Source organism: Schistocerca piceifrons, chromosome 6, assembly GCF_021461385.2.
Source record: "Schistocerca piceifrons isolate TAMUIC-IGC-003096 chromosome 6, iqSchPice1.1, whole genome shotgun sequence".
Classification (NCBI taxonomy): Eukaryota; Metazoa; Arthropoda; class Insecta; order Orthoptera; family Acrididae; genus Schistocerca; species Schistocerca piceifrons.
The window spans coordinates 148,159,606-148,177,250 of record NC_060143.1 but is presented as its reverse complement, the minus strand read 5'-3'; the positions used below and the strand labels follow the sequence as shown (position 1 = coordinate 148,177,250).

Below are 17,645 nucleotides of genomic sequence, written 5' to 3'. Positions count from 1 at the left end.
TGATAATGTCCAGACTAGACATTAGGCCATTTTGGCCTCCTTTTTTTCCTGTGGGTCTAGATGAATCACTGTGCATTAACAATGTGATGTTTGCAGTGTCCCAGTTTGGCTGATAATGACCCTGCCAGATGTTTTGCCAGTCTGTACGTGGGTGAACTGTTGCACTAATTATAGGTCCCAGAGGAACTTTTTTCTTATGTATCTTCAGCAATCCATAGAGACTGGGAGGTCTGACAGCAAATGGCATTAATTTCTTTGTCACTTCTTCTGGCATACTGGATTCCTTTGTTCACTCCCTTGTCTTTCTAATGATGGTCCGTGTTGGATCACGACTAAGCTTCTGATATGCATCGTCATCTGATAAATGCAGCACCTTCAGGTGGTAATCTGCAGTGTACAAGATTGCATTGGCACAGCTGGCAAGACAACCAAGTAGTTCCTCCTGGCTAATATTGGATTTCAGTGCCTTAGTTTTCGTTAGAATACAGCTAGCTGTTAGTCTCACGTCCTCAGCTGTGTCATATGAGATGCCTAATGCACTGCTTTATTCCTCTAACAATATCCAGCATCAACAGATGTGGTGCTGGAGAAAAGTTAAGGCCTTTACTCAGTACTGCCACAGTGCCATCATCTGATTCTTGGTTGGAGAGATTAACAAAAGTTCTGTGGGTCTCCAAACTGTCAGTTTGCATTACCACATTTTACAAATTTGATCAACTATGTCACGTAAACAGCAGAATCTGCTGAACAAAGACCATGAACATTTCTTACTCCATTCTAGTTTAGTCTAAATAAATCGAGTACTTATTGTGAAGTGCCAACATATATTGTTTCTTTTGTCAGGTAAGCATGGTGTAAGGAAAAGGTTTGTTTGTCATCAATAGACATTTAGCATTTTTGTGGTGACTACAGGGAACAAACAAGGAACTGTTTCACTGTCAGAAAAATGTATATTATTCAAAAATTATCATAAGAACTGCACTACAGGAAATATGAAATATTTCTTGTCAGTAAGTTAAAGTCCCAATTGATGGAGGTCCTCTGTAATGCAAGATAATGCACTGCCTTGATTTTTTTCTCAGCTAGTCACTTATGTAACAATTGAATCTGCAGTGGTTTAAGTTATTCAAAAAGCTAATGACATGAGAACAATTATGGTATGGTTCAAGTGCTTAAAATTGCAATGTGTGCACTCTGGACTTTGCTCTACATCCCCTTGTTCCTGCTGTGTCTGCTTATTTGTTGGCACGATGGGTTGTATATGTCACTGTTATAAGTGGTTCTTTATGTAACAGTTTTTTTTAAATATATTGGTGTCCAAAATTAGAGTAACAAATGGAAAATTGCAAAATTGTGATTATTTTGTCACCAAACAGCATAACCAGGTGATACTAAAGAACAAACAATGTGCAAAATGCAGAGTGCATTCGACTGCAATATGCACAATGGTAGACAAAAATGTTCTTTATTTTTTCAAACTTAACAGATTACACACACATTCTGACAACTTGTTAATGTGCTCAGTATGGGGTGTGACCAAATCTGGCATCAAACAGGCCTGACTACGACAGGACATGCTGTGAATGAGGTCTTCAATCTAATGTTGAGGCAATAATGCCCGTTCTTTCTGCAAAGCTGCTCACAAGTCTTTGAGAGTAGTTGGTGGATGCTTACCTGATGCAACCTGTCTCCTTAATGCATCCCAGACATGCTTTATGGGATTCAAATTGGGAGAACAAGCAGGCCATGCCACGCATGCAATATTTTCTGTTTCCAAAAAGCATCAACCACCCGTGCTCTAAGAGGTCGAGCTTTATAGTCCATCAATACTAAGTCTGGGCCCACAGCGCCTCGCAACAACCGTGCATGAAATCCCAAGATCTTCTCACAGTACCTAACAGCACTTAAATCTTGCCAACTCATCTGTACCATTTCATGAAGAGCTGTTCAAATGGTCAACATAGTCCCTGCCCACACCATTAGGACTGGTCTCTCTTCACAATGTTTGGGTCCCGAAATCGTGTTCCATGTGCCCTCCAGATACGAATCCATCGAGAATCACTCTCCCAGGCCAAATCACGACTGATCTCCAAAAAGAACATGGGCCCACTGGTTGACCGTCTGGCATGTTGAATGCTCCAGTCTAGACGTTTCTTCAGTGAAGACATTCCAGAGGTAAACAGACAGCAGGTCTCCAACAATAAAAGCCATTCAGCTGAAGCCTTCTTTACACTGTTTACCTCGATACAACATGGCCAGGGGATGCTGCGAGCTCAGATGCTAGTTGCAGTGCAGTAATAAGATGGTACCATCGTGCCCTTACAGCTAAATAATGGTCCACTCTTTCTGATGTGACAAGTGGTTGGTCCTGTCCTGGTCTCCGGGATACTGTTTTGGTCTCTCTAAACTGTCGCTTCATTCGAGAAACACCACAAAGATTCACATTAAACCATCAGGCTACATCAGTTTGTGACTCTCCTACTTCCTTTCTTCCTATGACCCACCATAGCAGATAGTCTGTAGGTGTCTTCTCTATGCCATACTTCGCCCACTGTGACTGTGTACACAGTGACTGAATGTGAATGTGGGACTACCCTGCAAACACTACTCTGTTTGATAGGTGCCCGGACATCATTGCTGGTGTCGTCCATTGATCAGAATGCCATCTTACATGCAGAACACGATCTTAAGGACATCTGTTGACAGTTTGTATTTTTATATCATGAATTAGAGACATGACAGGGAAATAGTTCGCTGCTTTAATTTTAGAGCAGTGTACTTTCAGTATACCTTAGCAGCTAAAATTTGACAGTGCATTTCTTCTAGTGTATTTTACCTACTTGAAAAATTTCAGGGAAAGTTTTGATGTATCGGATTGGACAACTCCTTCGACAGTTATGACATTTTCACGTATAATTTGTTTCTACTGTTTTATTTTTTCCTGTCCCACTGCCTCTCCAGTTACCTAAGAGTCCTGTCTAATCACTGAACAAGTCTTTCCTCCTCTCCTCTTTCATTCTTTTTATTGGCCAATAAAGCTGCTCGATTCTGAAAGACACCAGGAAATTCATGACAGAAGTAGAAAGGAATCTTTTTCCTGTCTGTCTTCACTATGCTGGGGGTGGGGATCTTTTCCTACGCAGACTTAAGCAAGCTACACGCTGATACGCAACACCCAGTAAACATGGCGAAACCGAAGAAGTAATGTAACATAAGACTAGTATCAACTCACCAGGAATGGAAAATTGTTGAGAAGGAACTGTTCCATAGAGTGCTAAAATAGAGTCCTTCGTGAGTTGTCGTTTCTCCTGTGTTCCTGCAGCAGGCTGATTGAAGAAGCTCTCTTCTTCAGCTGAGCGACCACCCTCTTGCCGTGACCCTGCAGGTTTTGATGCATCAGAGTTATCAACTGTGGAGCTGCTCGCCACTGTTGTTGTTGGTGGAGCTGGTGCACTCAGGAAGCCCGTGAAAGCATCTTCTGCTGTACTACCAGGAGGAGCACCACCAACTGGTGTATCTGAAACAATTTGTTAACAGTCATTTAAAAAAACAATGTAATGATTGCTTTTCTCCTTGGTGCTAAACAATGTATCTGAAAATTAGCAAATTTTTTCTGTTCCAAGTTACAAGGTATACTTAGTCATTTGTGATGACTTAAATATTAAATTTATTACGAAGTTACCTCTTTATTGAGTATTATTTCAGAAGACTAGTCAATAAAAAACAGAAACAGTGGATTCGTGGTAGGCACACACGAAAGGAAGAAAACTTGCTAGTTTTTGGGGTTATCCTTTGATGAGCTAGAGTAACAAACACACACAAACACAAACACACGCACAAGCGCACACCACCCTCAATGCCCCCGCAAGGTGCCAGCAAGACAAGTTTGTTTAGCTGGCTCCATCTCAGGGCAAAGGTGTGTGTGTGTGTGTGTGTGTGTGTGTGTGTGTGTGTGTGTGTGTGTGTGTGTGTGGGGGGGGGGGGGGTGGGAGGGGCACACGCATTTTACACTAGCTCGTCCAAGGGTAACACTTAAAGAAGCACGTTTTTTTTTTACTTCTGTGTGTGTACCTATCAAAAACTCACTGCTTCTGCTTTTTTGGAAAGTCAAGTCATCTGCTATAATCCTGAAGCATTAACAATTGTCTGTAGTTGCAACTGCTTCTGGGGGGGGGGAAGAAACCGCACGATCATCTTCAAGAAATTTATTTAAATAGTTTAGAACCAATTAACAGTTCTTTGGCAATTTTAGAAGATTTCAAATTTGTTTTTCTCTTTAATACATTTGACAAAATATTTACAATCACTAATGTATTGTACAGCCAATGGCCTTGCCGCAATGGTAACACTGGTTTTCACCAGATCACCGAAGTTAAGTGCTGTTGGGCTTGGCTAGCACTTGGAGGGATGATTGTCCGGTCTACCGAGACTGTTAGCTATCGGGATGCACTCACCAACTGAGAGGCAAATTGATGAGCTACTTGTCAGAAGTAGCAGCTCTGGTCATGAAATTTGACAACAGCCGGGAGGGTGTGTGCCGACCACATGCCCCTTCATATCCACATCCAGTGATGCCTATAGGCCGAGGAAGACACAGCGGCCATTCAGTCCCATTAGAGTCTACTGAGGCCTGAGCCAATGGCATTTAGGAAACAGATGATTGTCATCAAAGAAGGTGTTCGAAATTATGACCCCAGCCCATAATGCAGGCCTCATCTCTGGCAGATGTAAGATTTGATGTTCTTCAAAATATCTGAAGTGTCCTAAACTTCCCCAGCAGCTGCCACGATGCAAGTTCCTTGGCACTGAACGAGGTTTTCATACACCAGTTTCTTTATGTGCCTCCAAAGAAAGTACAAGGGTGACCCCAGAAGAAAGGGCTCCTATTTTTTTTTTAAGTACATAGACCTATCTATTTCTATAATGGTTTACATCAGTTCACAGCCTGAACATTTAGCTATTTTTCAGCATAATCACCATTTCTGTCGATGCATTTTTGTAGACGCTATGGCAGTTTTTGTATGGCAATGTCATACCAACTCGCCGCCATGCTGAACCTCATCTTTCACCTCGTCGTCTGAGCTGAATCACTTTCCGGCCAAATGTTCTTTTAACCTAGGGAACAGGTGATAGGCACTGGGCGCCAAGTCGGGACTATAGCATGGGTGGGTGATTATGTTCCACTGAAACTGTTGCAGGAGAACAATGGTTTGCCGAGTGATGTGTGGGCGAGCGTTGTCATGGAGAATGTGTACGCCCTTGCTCAACATTCCTCTTCTCCAGTTCTGAATTGCCCGTTTGAGTTTTTTAGTCTCACAGTACCTGTCAATGTTAATTGTGGTCCCGGCGATTCAGCTCCAACAGTGAGGTGAAAGAAGAGGTGCATAACATTTTAAACAGCATGGCAGCAAACTGGTATGACACGAAACTGCCACAGTGTCTACAAAAATGCATCGACAGAAATGGTGATTATGTCGAAAACTAGCTAAATGTTCAAGCTGTAAAATGATTTAAACTATTGTAGAAATAAACAGGTCTATGTACTTAAAAAAAATAGGAGACCTTACTTTTGGGATTACCCTCATACTAAAGGCAAGAGGGGACTTAAGTTTTGTGATGTCCATATCGCACCAGGAAAGAATTTCAGACCATGCACTGCCATGTAATTTTCAATTTTTAGGTGTGTGCACACACACTCACACTCACACTCCCCCCCAACAGCTGTGCTGAACACTTTGTATATTACTTAAAATTGTAATATAACAACTATTGATAATATAATGTACATAAATCTACTCACCAAGCGGTGTCAGGGGTACACACACAAAAGGATTAAACTTTCATAAGCTTTTGCGGCCAGTGACTCCTCTTTGTGGTGGAAGAGTTGAAGGGGTTGGAAGAGAGGTGAAGGGAAAGGACTGGAGAGGTTTAGGAAAGGGGTGCAGTTTAGAAAAGTCACCCGGAACCCCGGGTCAGGGGAGACTTACCAGACAGGATGAGAAGGAAAGTATCTCCTCCTGGCCCCCCCTCAGTTTCTGTAATGACATGGTGGTGTGATCTAGGATTTAGTACTCTTTTGGATACTGTTATCAAACTGTGAGCCACTGTCTTCGCATTTGTTTCTGTTTATGGTAACAGCCTTTGGCACTGGATTTCATTAGGGCTGCCTCTGTGTTGTGAAGATTAATACCTTGTTGATTTTATTAATTTTTTCACTGGATTTTACTAAGTCATAACATTATTAATTTCTGTTCTGTGTTTTGAAGGCTAATAACCTTTTTAATCTTATTAACCGCACTTCTTGATTTTCCTAATTTTGATGCCCTTTTTATTTTTATTAATTTCTGCTCTGTATTTTTTTAGGGTAATAGCCTTGTTAATATCTCTAATTTTAATGCGTTCACAATTCTGACTTTTAAGAGTTCAAATACTTATGAAATTACCTGCTTTTATGTATACCAGGGCATAAGACTTTTATGCTTTAACAAATTTCTTTGGAATGTTATAGTATGGCCAGTAACCGAATGAACTTACTTAGTAAGGTAGGCAGACTGCGCATCCTGTTCTGGTGACAGAGGCCTGCTCCTCCTTGTGCTACCCGAGCTCCAGTTTACGTACATTTTTTAGGTGCCCATTTTGGCATGAAGTTTATCTTGTCATAAGCATCTTGGCATTTTGTTGATGCAATTTGATTCTGTTTTAAGTAATGGCTTAAGAAAATAAAATAATTGTGTTTTTGGAATAAATATTTTCTTGGTCTGGCAACTACCGCTGCCTGCTCCTCGATCTCAACATTTCAGTGGTAGTGGTGGTGTTATCGATATTGATATTGTTGGAAATGCAGAACTGAATTTGGATATTACAACCAATTGCAATGGTTTTACACACTGCCCATGGCCAAAGAGAATATGCTGCATGCACACAGCTCTCAGCAGCAACATAGCTTCCCATGTTGAAGGTTTGTGATGATATCCCTCTGCCTGAGGTTAGTTAATTATTCATGGCAGAAACTGCACCTGCATTAATTGAATGAAATATGGTTGCCAGATTAATGTTGCTCAATAAATCCTCTGAAGAACTAGCCACACCCATTAATTGAAACAGAAATCCTCTGGACTGAAGCGCCTCAGTTTGATCCTACTTTCAAGATTAGAAAGCGATATTGCGACTGGATTGATTCCAGAGCAGCAAGGTGGTTGAGAGTAGCAACACATCCTATTTTTTTGGCTGTGTATGCAAAAAATGTGTAAACATATATTCTATATGCACTTTCAATGATCAAGTTATAATTACAAAAATGCACTTTAATTTGTTAAGTGTGCAAGAAAACACAGGAACAATTGCATAAGGGTTTTGCTCTGAATGGACAGTGTGCCTGCATACTGCAACATGGTTTGCTGTGGTCACAGTAACATCAGTGATGCATTGACCCACTGTCTGATAAAACATATCCATCCTGCATAGAGAGCACTGCATAGTTTGTGTGTGGTCCTGCCCACTTGTCTTGTATAGGATGCCTATAGGATGCTGCGTTCTCGGAATGCTATGCAACAATTCAAGCAAGTAACATAAGTAGTTTTATTTCAATAAAGCAGATTGACAATACTTAACTTTGAAACAACAATGGTGTTGCAAGCGATGGGCAACATGCAACATAAATCCGAGTCCTTTCCAAGTTTGACACACAGTTTGTGGATCACTACTAACTGCTATCGTAGCACTCTCTGCTAGGCCGTGCTAATACTCTGCAAATACTGTCCCAATCCTGAGCGGCCGAGGCTGGCAGGAGCGGTGCTTATATTCTCCTCTCGTAGACGTCACTCCTGTACCGGTGCGGTCCTAACCAGCACACCACTGGCTGACGCCATTTCACCGCCTTATCTTTCCTAGTGTCATTCCGGCACTTGTGGTTACGACAGAACAGTATGTCTTGTCTCTAGTCCTGTCTGCAAATCAACTCTTATCACCTCGCACCCTGCAAAATCACCCGACACACAACTTCAGGCTGTGTGTATCCAAATCAGCTCCATTCTGCATCTTTCTCTTTTTTTGCCCCTAATGATGTACGAGTGGTAGAGTTGCCATGCTTCAGTGTGTGTTTTTACTACTGTAGTTTTAGGGTATTTACAGTTATTGTTTTGGCCATCCTTAGGTTGTCTTGCTTTGTTTTAGGGCACAAGACAACTAGGGTCATACATGCCCACATCAAAACTGTAGAACACTAAGATGGAGAGAGGAGTTAAAAACAACTACACATCAATCCCCTTTGATGGAACAGAAGACAGGGAGATGGAGAAATCTCTTTAAAATACAACATAGAGAAATGGAAGTCATGAACTAAAAATTGAATGGTCTTCGCCATGCTGCTACGATGAATAAAAAGTAAAACTGGGTTGATAGCCAGTGCTTCATTCGCTAAAATGGCTGATAACTCTGACAGCAAACAAACGCAAACATAGGCAGTTAAAAAATGGCATTCCGTCAGGAAATGGCAGACAATCAAAAGTTGAGCGAAATGTGAACAAAGTGTCGCTGGATGTACTGCGTGGCCTGATACAAGATGAAGAGCTCTGCAGTAAATAATAAGCAGTGTTCCAGAAGCGATACCGATAAACATCAGCGCCAATGGTGAAGGCAGAGCTGACACCACCGTCAGCCCGAGAGCCATCAGTGTATGGAAATGTACTATCGCAAAGTTTCATGTGAAGGTCATGAAACTGAAGGCAATATAGCGAGACTGGAGTAGTGTCCTTATGAAGTGAATGAAGGCCAAGGTGAACACGGACCACTGCACGAAGGTGAAGGTTTCACACCCACCAGGAAAGTTGCAGGTAGCGTGAAGGTAAGCTGCCAGAGCAAGAGCCGACAGCCAAATCCAGGAGGTTACACAGAAGAAGGACACAAGGATGAAAGGAGTCCTCAAAGGAGGCGGCATAGGATGGCTGGCCAGGCTTGGCAGAAAAATGACATACGTATCTGCTGAGGAAAAAGTCACGGAGGTAGGATGGAGGTAGTTCAGCTCCTCCTGCATACAGAGTCTCAACTGGGTTAGTGTAATAGGTGTGTGTAGTTTCGAACAGACAAGGGACTTGTACAAATGGAGGAGGGCGCTACGATCTTCTCTCCAGGAGATATCATTGAGGACACACAGGACATTGAGCGACCACATACAGCAGGCTTCCAGGTAAGACACATGGGAGGACCAAAAAAGTTTTCTATCGAGCACGAGCCCCAGGAATTTTGTAATTTCAATGAACAGAAGAGCAACAGGCGACCAGAAATTCATACATCGGTTTTGTCAGTGCAGAAACAAAAGCCACTGTCGATGTTCCGTTAGTAAAGACATCGCTGAAGATGCTGCTCAATGAGACAAGTCTGTGGAGAACTGAAATAGATGGCAAAATCGTTAACAAAAGGGAGCCAGAGATGCCCAACAAGAGACAGGCTATTATAGGGAGGTCAAAACAGACCGGGAAGAAATGTGAGAGCTTGAAGTGGTTGTGAGGACGCAATTTTGTTTCCTGAAGGCAGACAACAAGTGTATGCTGCAGTTCTAAGAGCAGCCATATGCTATGCTCTTTGTTGGACAGAGGGCTGCGAACATTGCACTGGAGGAGTGTCACAACAAGGAGCAAATGAATGGGTTTGGGGGTGTCACTTCACTTCAGCAGCTTCCGAGTGCCAGCTGTCAACGACCTGCTGCTATGGGGCACAGAGGCAGGAGGATCCTGCTCCACGATGTCTATAGGAGCATTAACATTCTTCTGCTGTTGGCCTGTGGAGTCCAGTGCAGAAAAATAGTGGGTGAGTGAGATGTAACAAAAACAGTACTGTAGGTGCCAGATGGTAGAATGCAGGTTTGTGACTAGTGAACACCTTGCTGGGCGAGATCACCTGGCGACACTGTCTAAGAGGATCTTCGAGTCAGCGAAGGAGACCATTTGCCTTTGTTTGACTTCTTTGAGCCTTTCCGGTAAGCAGAGGAAGACTTGTGTCGCTTGGCTGGAGGGATGTAGGAAGTCTTCACAGAAGTATTCCTTCTGTCCTTTCTGGCCTGCCGGTTGTGTAGCTGATGACTTCGCTTTGTGAGGCGAAAGTTTCATGGCGTGTTGCTCAGCTGGAGGAGGAGACAGGAGCGCTGCCATGATTCTGGGCAATTTCACAACTGTGGTGGTGAATTTGAGGTCACATGTCTGTGTGGCCATGCCCTTTGAGAGTGAGATGTAACAAGGACAGTACTGTAGGTGCCAGATGGTAGAATGCAGGTTTGCAACTAGCCAACAACTTGGCGAGCGACCGGGTAAGGCACTTTTGCCTCTAACCGGATCTCCTTGACACCCTGCTCATCGAGACACACTCGACAATCGCGGGAGAAGGCAGCATGGTCACTATTGCGGTTGGTGCAGCATGGAAAAGGAGGTAGACAATCACCATAGTGAGATTCCCAACCACAGGGTACACATTTTTATGAGTGTCAATAGGACTCTGGAGTGTGGTTATAACGCTGACACTGGTGGCAGTGCATCGGGTTTGGAATCTACGGTCTGACTGTGATAACTTCATAACCTGCTTTGATCTTTGATGGAAGAACCACTCTACCGAAAGTGAGAAAGAGAGCGGGTGTAGGCACTAAGGAAGCGTCTACTTTTTTCAACACAAGATGGATGGCAATGACACTGTAGTGTCCTGCGGTCAGCAGGAAAGAACAAACAATCAAGTTTGAACACATTTTATTTAACTAAAACACCACCTTGACGTGCACTAATTTCCAAACTCAAGAACAAGAAGAGCACTAATTCTTGTGGTGACAAAAGCCAGATAAAAGTTACAAGACAATCAAAAGAAATAATAACCAAAATACTATGCTACACAATTCCAAAGAGGCGTTATTTACATGTCAAGTTCCACAGGACCAAATTGAGGAGCAAATCTCCAAGGTCATGGAACATGTCAGTATATGAAATTTCAAAATAAAAATAATTACAATAAAACCTTTATGAACCCAAAGAAGACAATCCATAAGTTTAAGTAAACGCAGTCAACAATACAACAAGAATCAGCTTTATTTTTCAAGGAACTCCGACAGAATAGGAATGACCCATGAGGAAACTCTTCAGTTTTGATTTGAAAGCACATGGATTACTGCTAAAATTTTTGAATTATTGTGGTAGCTTATTGAAAGTGGACGCAGCAGTATACTGCACACCTTTCTGCACAAGAGTTAAGGAAGTCCGACCCAAATGTGGGTTTGATTTCTGGTGCGTATTAACTGAGTGAAAGCTGCTTATTCTTGGGAATAAGCTAATATTGTTAACAAGAAATGACAGTAAGGAATATAAATCTCGAGAGGCCAATGTCAAAAGAGGCTTGGACATGACTTCGTAGCCTAGTATTTTCTCGGTGCTATATTGCTCTCATACCATTCTGATAAGCTACTATTGCTCTTTGCATAATCTATGGGCAATTTTTAATACATCTGTTTTTGTGATTTAGTTACTGTAGCAGATTTTCTAATTAATGTATTGTGTTACACCTAGTTTTCCCTTAAAAAGAAGTAGCGCTGCAAACTATTTGCATTTATTGTAAATTTATTCTGTTTTCGAGTTTGCTAACAACTATAATTAACCTTAAAAGCTTTCAGGAAACTAGTAATTTTTACCACAGGTTTTTGTGTTGCCTTAATAGGAATCTCGTTTTGTGTATTTGCTTCAAATTTTAGAGGGTTATCAACTATTTAGCTCAACAGATTAAAGATAATCAGCAGGTTTAATTTAAAGTAATTTGTTCACACTGCTTTGTAATACATTGCACCAGCCAAAATGCAGCACCACTGTGAATGCTGTTCTCAAACATGGAATGAGTTGGTTGACATAAGCAGCTGGAAATCACCCTGACTACTGTCAAACAATTGGCAGTTGCTGCAAATGTGTGTGTTGGAAGAGCTCCTGAGAAGGTGTACCAATAATACCAGTACCATAGGTATTATTATTATTATTATTATTATTATTATTATTATTATTATTATTATTATTATTAGGGTTGAGGGGGTGCTCGACATCATGGTCATCAGTGCCCTGACAAAAAGTCAACATGAAATCTCATGGGTGGGGACGAAGGCTGTCCCCACAAGCAGAGCAGTTTATAATGTATTAAGTCTGCCGCCCTTCCCCACCAGTTTAGGGATGAGACCTGATAGTTTACAAAATTTCACCACTCTGTTAACACACTTATCTGCGAGGATGGTGGGCAGATCTCCAGCGAGACCAAGGGCTTTCCTAATGTCAGTACACAGGACATACATAGCCACAATAGGCCGAACTGAAAGCGGCACGCCACAAACTTCACAGAAAGGTAGATCCTCCCCCCGGAGCAGGAGGCCCTGTGTGAAACGGCTATGCCTGATGCGCAGTCTGGTAAGCAAAACAACCTTCCAGCGGTGAGACTGACACGAAGTCCACCAAGCTTTTGTGGTCTGTTTGAGCGACCGCAGTTTTTTGTCCGACACCTGCAACCATTCAGTTTCCCACTGACGCATGATGCATCTGTCAGAAAATGAGATAGTGGCGTGCAATGGGATGGGACACTGATGGGCACCACTATCCCAACATTCTTCCTTGGCAGCTTTATCAGCCAAGTTGTTACCCTGTATCCCAACGTGACCAGGTACGCAGCAAAAGATCACCTCCTTGCCATGGCGTTGGAGCCGCTGTAAGCAGTCATGGATGAGCTGAATCAGCGGGTCTACCAGATGCACTTGGTGAAGCACTTGCAGCGCACTAAGAGAGTCGGAACAGACAAGAAAACTCTTACGGTGATGTCTGTGAACCCTCTCCAGTGCCATTAAAATACCATATAACTCCACATCATAATTTGTACATTGTTCTGCACGACGCACTTTAAAAACCCTACCAGGGAAGGCTCAGGGTGTTGTATCAGTCCCCCCTAACCAACAAGTTTGAGGTGCTGTCTTTCACTGAAACAAACTTGAGCAGTGGGACTCACTTCAGCTGTTCTGGGGAAACCTGTTTTGTCCGGTGTCAAGAGGCGGCAAATGCAAAATGGTAGGGGTCTATCAAACATCGGCAGTTCAAACGTACGGCATAAGTCTAGGACTGGGTGCCAAGATCTTGGAAGAAAAGTACAGGTCACACCTGTCTACAAGAAGGGCAGTAGAAGTGACCCACAAAACTACCATCTGATATCCTTGACATTGATTTGTTGTAGGATCTAAGAACATATTCTGAGCTCAAACATAATGAGGTTTCTAGAGCAGACTGACCTCCTCAGTACCAAGCAGCATGGATTCTGAAAATATCCATCATGTGAAACTCAACTCTCACTTTTCTCCTGTGACATACATGACTGAGGCAGTCATGTAGATGCAATATTTCTTCATTTCCAGAAAGCTTGCTTATTGTGGAAAGCATGATCAGATGGGGTACAACATGAAATTTGTGACTGGACTGAAAGCTTTTTGGTAGCAAGGATGCAGAATGTTATACTGGATGAAGATAGAAGTAACTGAATTATACACTTTACATGGATTAAAGCTCATACACGCATATTTTATAGAATGGCCAACTGGCAGACCAGCTGTAAAGTTGCTGTTTACAACCTAATGTAATGGTCAGTTGTGGACTGTCTCTCCTAGAAAAAGCAATATGGAGACTAAAGTCCCTGTGATTCAAGAACTCTTGAAAGTAGTTTTAACAGCATCATTTTAAGTAATTTTTAGAGTATACTGATGAGGCTAAGGTCTCATCCTACGTAAGCGACAGAAGCGACCGACAGCGTGCGACAGCTTCACACGATGAAACACCACCGCAGGTACGGTTACGGAAGTGTCCTACATGGGTGACGTCTGTGGCGCTGCCTATCCTCTGCTACAACTAGTGGCGTTTGAATTCAAATGTGTGTGAAACTGCAGCACAGGCAACAGTGTGAGTGACAGCCACATGTCTTCTCGGCAAAGCAGTGAAGGGGACGTGACGACAGCTATGAAATACTTACTGATTTTAAGAAAACTATTCAGTGAAAAAATTTGATTCCTCCACATCTTATAGCTTGATATCTTTTCTCGATAAAAGTCTGAATGTATTTTCGTTATTCGTCATAGTAACTGTGCTGCACAGAACAGAGTACATGGCTGCATGAAATTTAAGAATTTGCTGAAGTAAAATCACATTGCGTAGACTTTCCCTATAGTTGATTTAAGGCCATATATTATTGCTTATGAAATGTGATCAATATTTTTAAATTGTATTTAAAGTCGAGACTTGAATGACCTCTCTTCATTCTTGAGATATTGGTGGTTGTTTCAGTGGACAGGTTGCTTGCGGTACATCCAATTCCTTTCCTGTGCATCGGGAATCAAGTGGTTCCAAATATCGAAATAACATTTTTTGGAAATTACAGCACGCATAAAGGACTATTTTATAATGTTATTAACACTCATTTCATTTTTGTAAACATTTGAGCACATAGAAAACAAGACTCACTATAAATCACACCGTGAGGTTTTGACCGAATTGTCATAGCCGAACAAAGTGAGAGAAACAGGCACACTGGGTATCAAAGTGATCAGCACGAGGTCTAATTTTACATTAAAGTATTTAACTGCTTGAAAGTAATCAGGGTAATTAATTAAAGCTTAATTAATGAGTTGAGGAAAAATTGAAATATTCCACAAAAAGCTGCTGCCAAGCTCTATAAATGAAGTGTCAAAAAGTTCATCTGTTCAAGGCCTAGCCATTTTGCACATAAAAAGACACACTGGTGATGTATTTAAATGTCAAAAAGGCTTCCTTCAAATTAAGTAAAAAAGTTAGGATTTTCGAGAACAGAGGACGTTAGGAACGCAAACAAGGAGTCAGTAAGACAATTCTTTCTGAATAAAACTTGAATAAGAAATGAAAGAAATCTGTCAAATATTTTGTGAAATGATTTGTGTTAAAGAAATAAATAGATCAAAGAAACTTTGAGCGTGCCCTTGCACAATCCTAGACATCCAGAATAGAAAATGACGTGCATCAAATGTTTCCCTAATATTTTTTATTTCATATTGTACGACAAATCATTTCACAAAACATTTGACTTTCTTTTCAAAAATGTTGTGTGCTTCACTTTTACAGAGTATTTAGATTGACAGAAACACTTGGCCTTAACACTAACTGCTGATGAATTACATTTGCATGACCATTGTAATTTATTAGGAATTTAATGTGAGTGATACTGTGATTGGTGTGTATACACTTAGAGATTAAGTACTTTGGCAAGACGTTAAAAATGTGCTTAGTGATGCAATGTAATCAGTATACATAAAAATTAATATACAGAACTGTAGTTAGTTAAAATATAGGACAGGGCTGGGATCGAACCCAGGAACTTTGTCACAGCTAAAAAACTGGGAACACTACCGTTACACCCCCGTTAGCTCTTGTTTGTTGTGCATGTTCTTTGTATTTAAGGTAGTCAGTCATTCTACTGCAACTATCAACTGTTAACTGTTAAAAGTTCTTTATTATGTAAAAAACATTTGTCTTTAATTTATTGATTAGATAGTCAAATGCTCCTCTGCTCATTCATGCGTATTTGAAAATTTGTCCTTTTAGTTGATGATATAAATTGTGAAATTCTCCCTAAAGATTCCTCCCTTTGTAAATTTCATGCACAGCATCCTTTTCACTTAATTTTCCTAAGTAAAGCTAATTTTGTAGCCTCATTCTCCAGCTACAGTATTCTACAGTTTAGAGCACCATTTTATATGAACAGCTGGTCGGCTCTAAGCAGCCCACCTTGTAGCACAAGACGGTCACTCGCATGCAGGACACCCGAGCTTTTCACCCGGTGCTGCTGCTTGTTGCTACATTGTCGTGTATCCAGACGTTGCTCGCTGTCAGTCGCTTCTGACGCTTATGTAGGACACGACCTAACCGTTTGGTAACTGTTAATGGATCTTGGTAGTTTTGCCTGGTAAAAGGACTGTGATGATAGTATTAATTCTCCACTATGAAGAGAAACCTCGAAATATAAAAGAAGGCCCTGGGTAGATGGAGCCTGAGCGTCACATTCAGATGTTTAATCATCTAATTAGAAATCAAATCAGTGTCTCGGGCAATACCCTGCGACAAGTCAAAAGCCGGAAGCAGGTCCCCATCAGTGAATGGTTCAACACATAATTCAGGCTTATTTGGGATCCAGTAGGGCTGTAGACAAAATATCACTATATCAATACTTTTTCCAAAAAATATTGATAAATATTGTTGAAATTTTTTTCATTGATATATCGATATGGCAATACCAGGCACTGATATTTTTATTTTGTATATTTCTGAGGGAATTAGATTAGGAAATGAGATACTTAAAGTAATAAAGGAGTTTTGCTATTTGTGGAGCAAAATAACTGATGATGGTCGAAGTGGAGAGCATATAAAATGTAGACTGGCAATGGCAAGGAAAGCGTTTCTGAAGAAGAAAAAATTTGTTAACATCGAATATAAATTTAAATGTCAAGAAGTCGTTTCTGAAAGTATTTGTATGGAGTGTAGCCATGTATGGAAGTGAAACGTGGACGATAAATAGTTTAGACAAGAAGAGAATAGAAGCTTTAGAAATGTGGTGCTACAGAAGAATGCTGAAGATTAGATGGGTAGATCACATAACTAATGAGAAGGTATTGAATAGAATTGGGGAGAAGAGGAGCTTGTGGCACAACTTGACCAGAAGAAGGGATCGGTTGGTAGGACATGTTCTGAGGCATCAAGGGATCACCAATTTAGTATTGGAGGGCAGTGTGGAGGGTAAAAATCATAGAGGGAGACCAAGAGATGAATACACTAAGTAGATTCAGAAGGATGTAGAAGGCAGTAGGTACTGGGAGATGATGAAGCTTGCACAGGATAGAGTAGCATGGAGAGCTGCATCAAACCAGTCTCAGGACTGAAGATCACAACAACAACAACAACAACAACAAAAACTTATTTCTTCAGAATTTCTGGTAAATATTTAAAATGGTTCTTTTGAAATTGTTGTAGAACATAATTTTATTTTCCCTGTGTGAAGAAATCTTACTACTTTTTTGAGCTTTCATCACGTACAATCTTTCTCCAACTATGTGAAGCAAGTGAAGGTGACAAGTCTGACTGCACTGGGGGGAGAGGAATTTGAATGGAATAACAAGATTTCTGATATTTATGATGTGAAGAAATGGCATACCAGTTTCGTTAATAAACAACTTTCGATGCATCTAGTGTGCTGTTTCTTCACATCGGCATTCTCCAAGAACAGCTGCTGAAAATACTGAACAAAAATCTAAATGATAAGATTGGTCTTTGCCGTGGGGAAGAATGTGTTTGGGGAAAATGACGACGGCATCGGCACTTGGCGTTACCAACAGAAACCGCAACATTTAACTTCACCACGCAATTTTGACACTACAGCTGCTAGGTCGCTGGTGCTTGCAGGAATGAAAAAACCAGCAAAGTTGACAAAGTGTTCTGGACATATTTTATTGTGTCACTTACATGCAGTTACCATTGCCAGCAAAGTGGTAACCCCCCCAAGTGTGAATGCACATTGTTTTCCTTTCAATTCTTGCTCTAAGGGGATAAACAGGCTGCTAACTTGCTGACATGCAGAATATCCAA

The 17,645-nt window shown here is 41.3% G+C and overlaps 1 protein-coding gene across 2 annotated transcripts in view; it reads right to left on the bottom strand.

Annotated features, from left to right (window-relative positions):
* LOC124802845 (stromal membrane-associated protein 1) overlaps nucleotides 1-17,645 on the bottom strand; it is a 145,413-nt gene that overhangs the window by 64,891 nt on the left and 62,877 nt on the right. For both annotated transcript variants that reach the window (XM_047263866.1, XM_047263865.1), the window contains exon 5: nucleotides 3,233-3,517. In XM_047263866.1, the coding sequence (XP_047119822.1) occupies nucleotides 3,233-3,517 (285 nt within the window). The remainder of the gene's footprint in view (nucleotides 1-3,232; nucleotides 3,518-17,645) is intronic.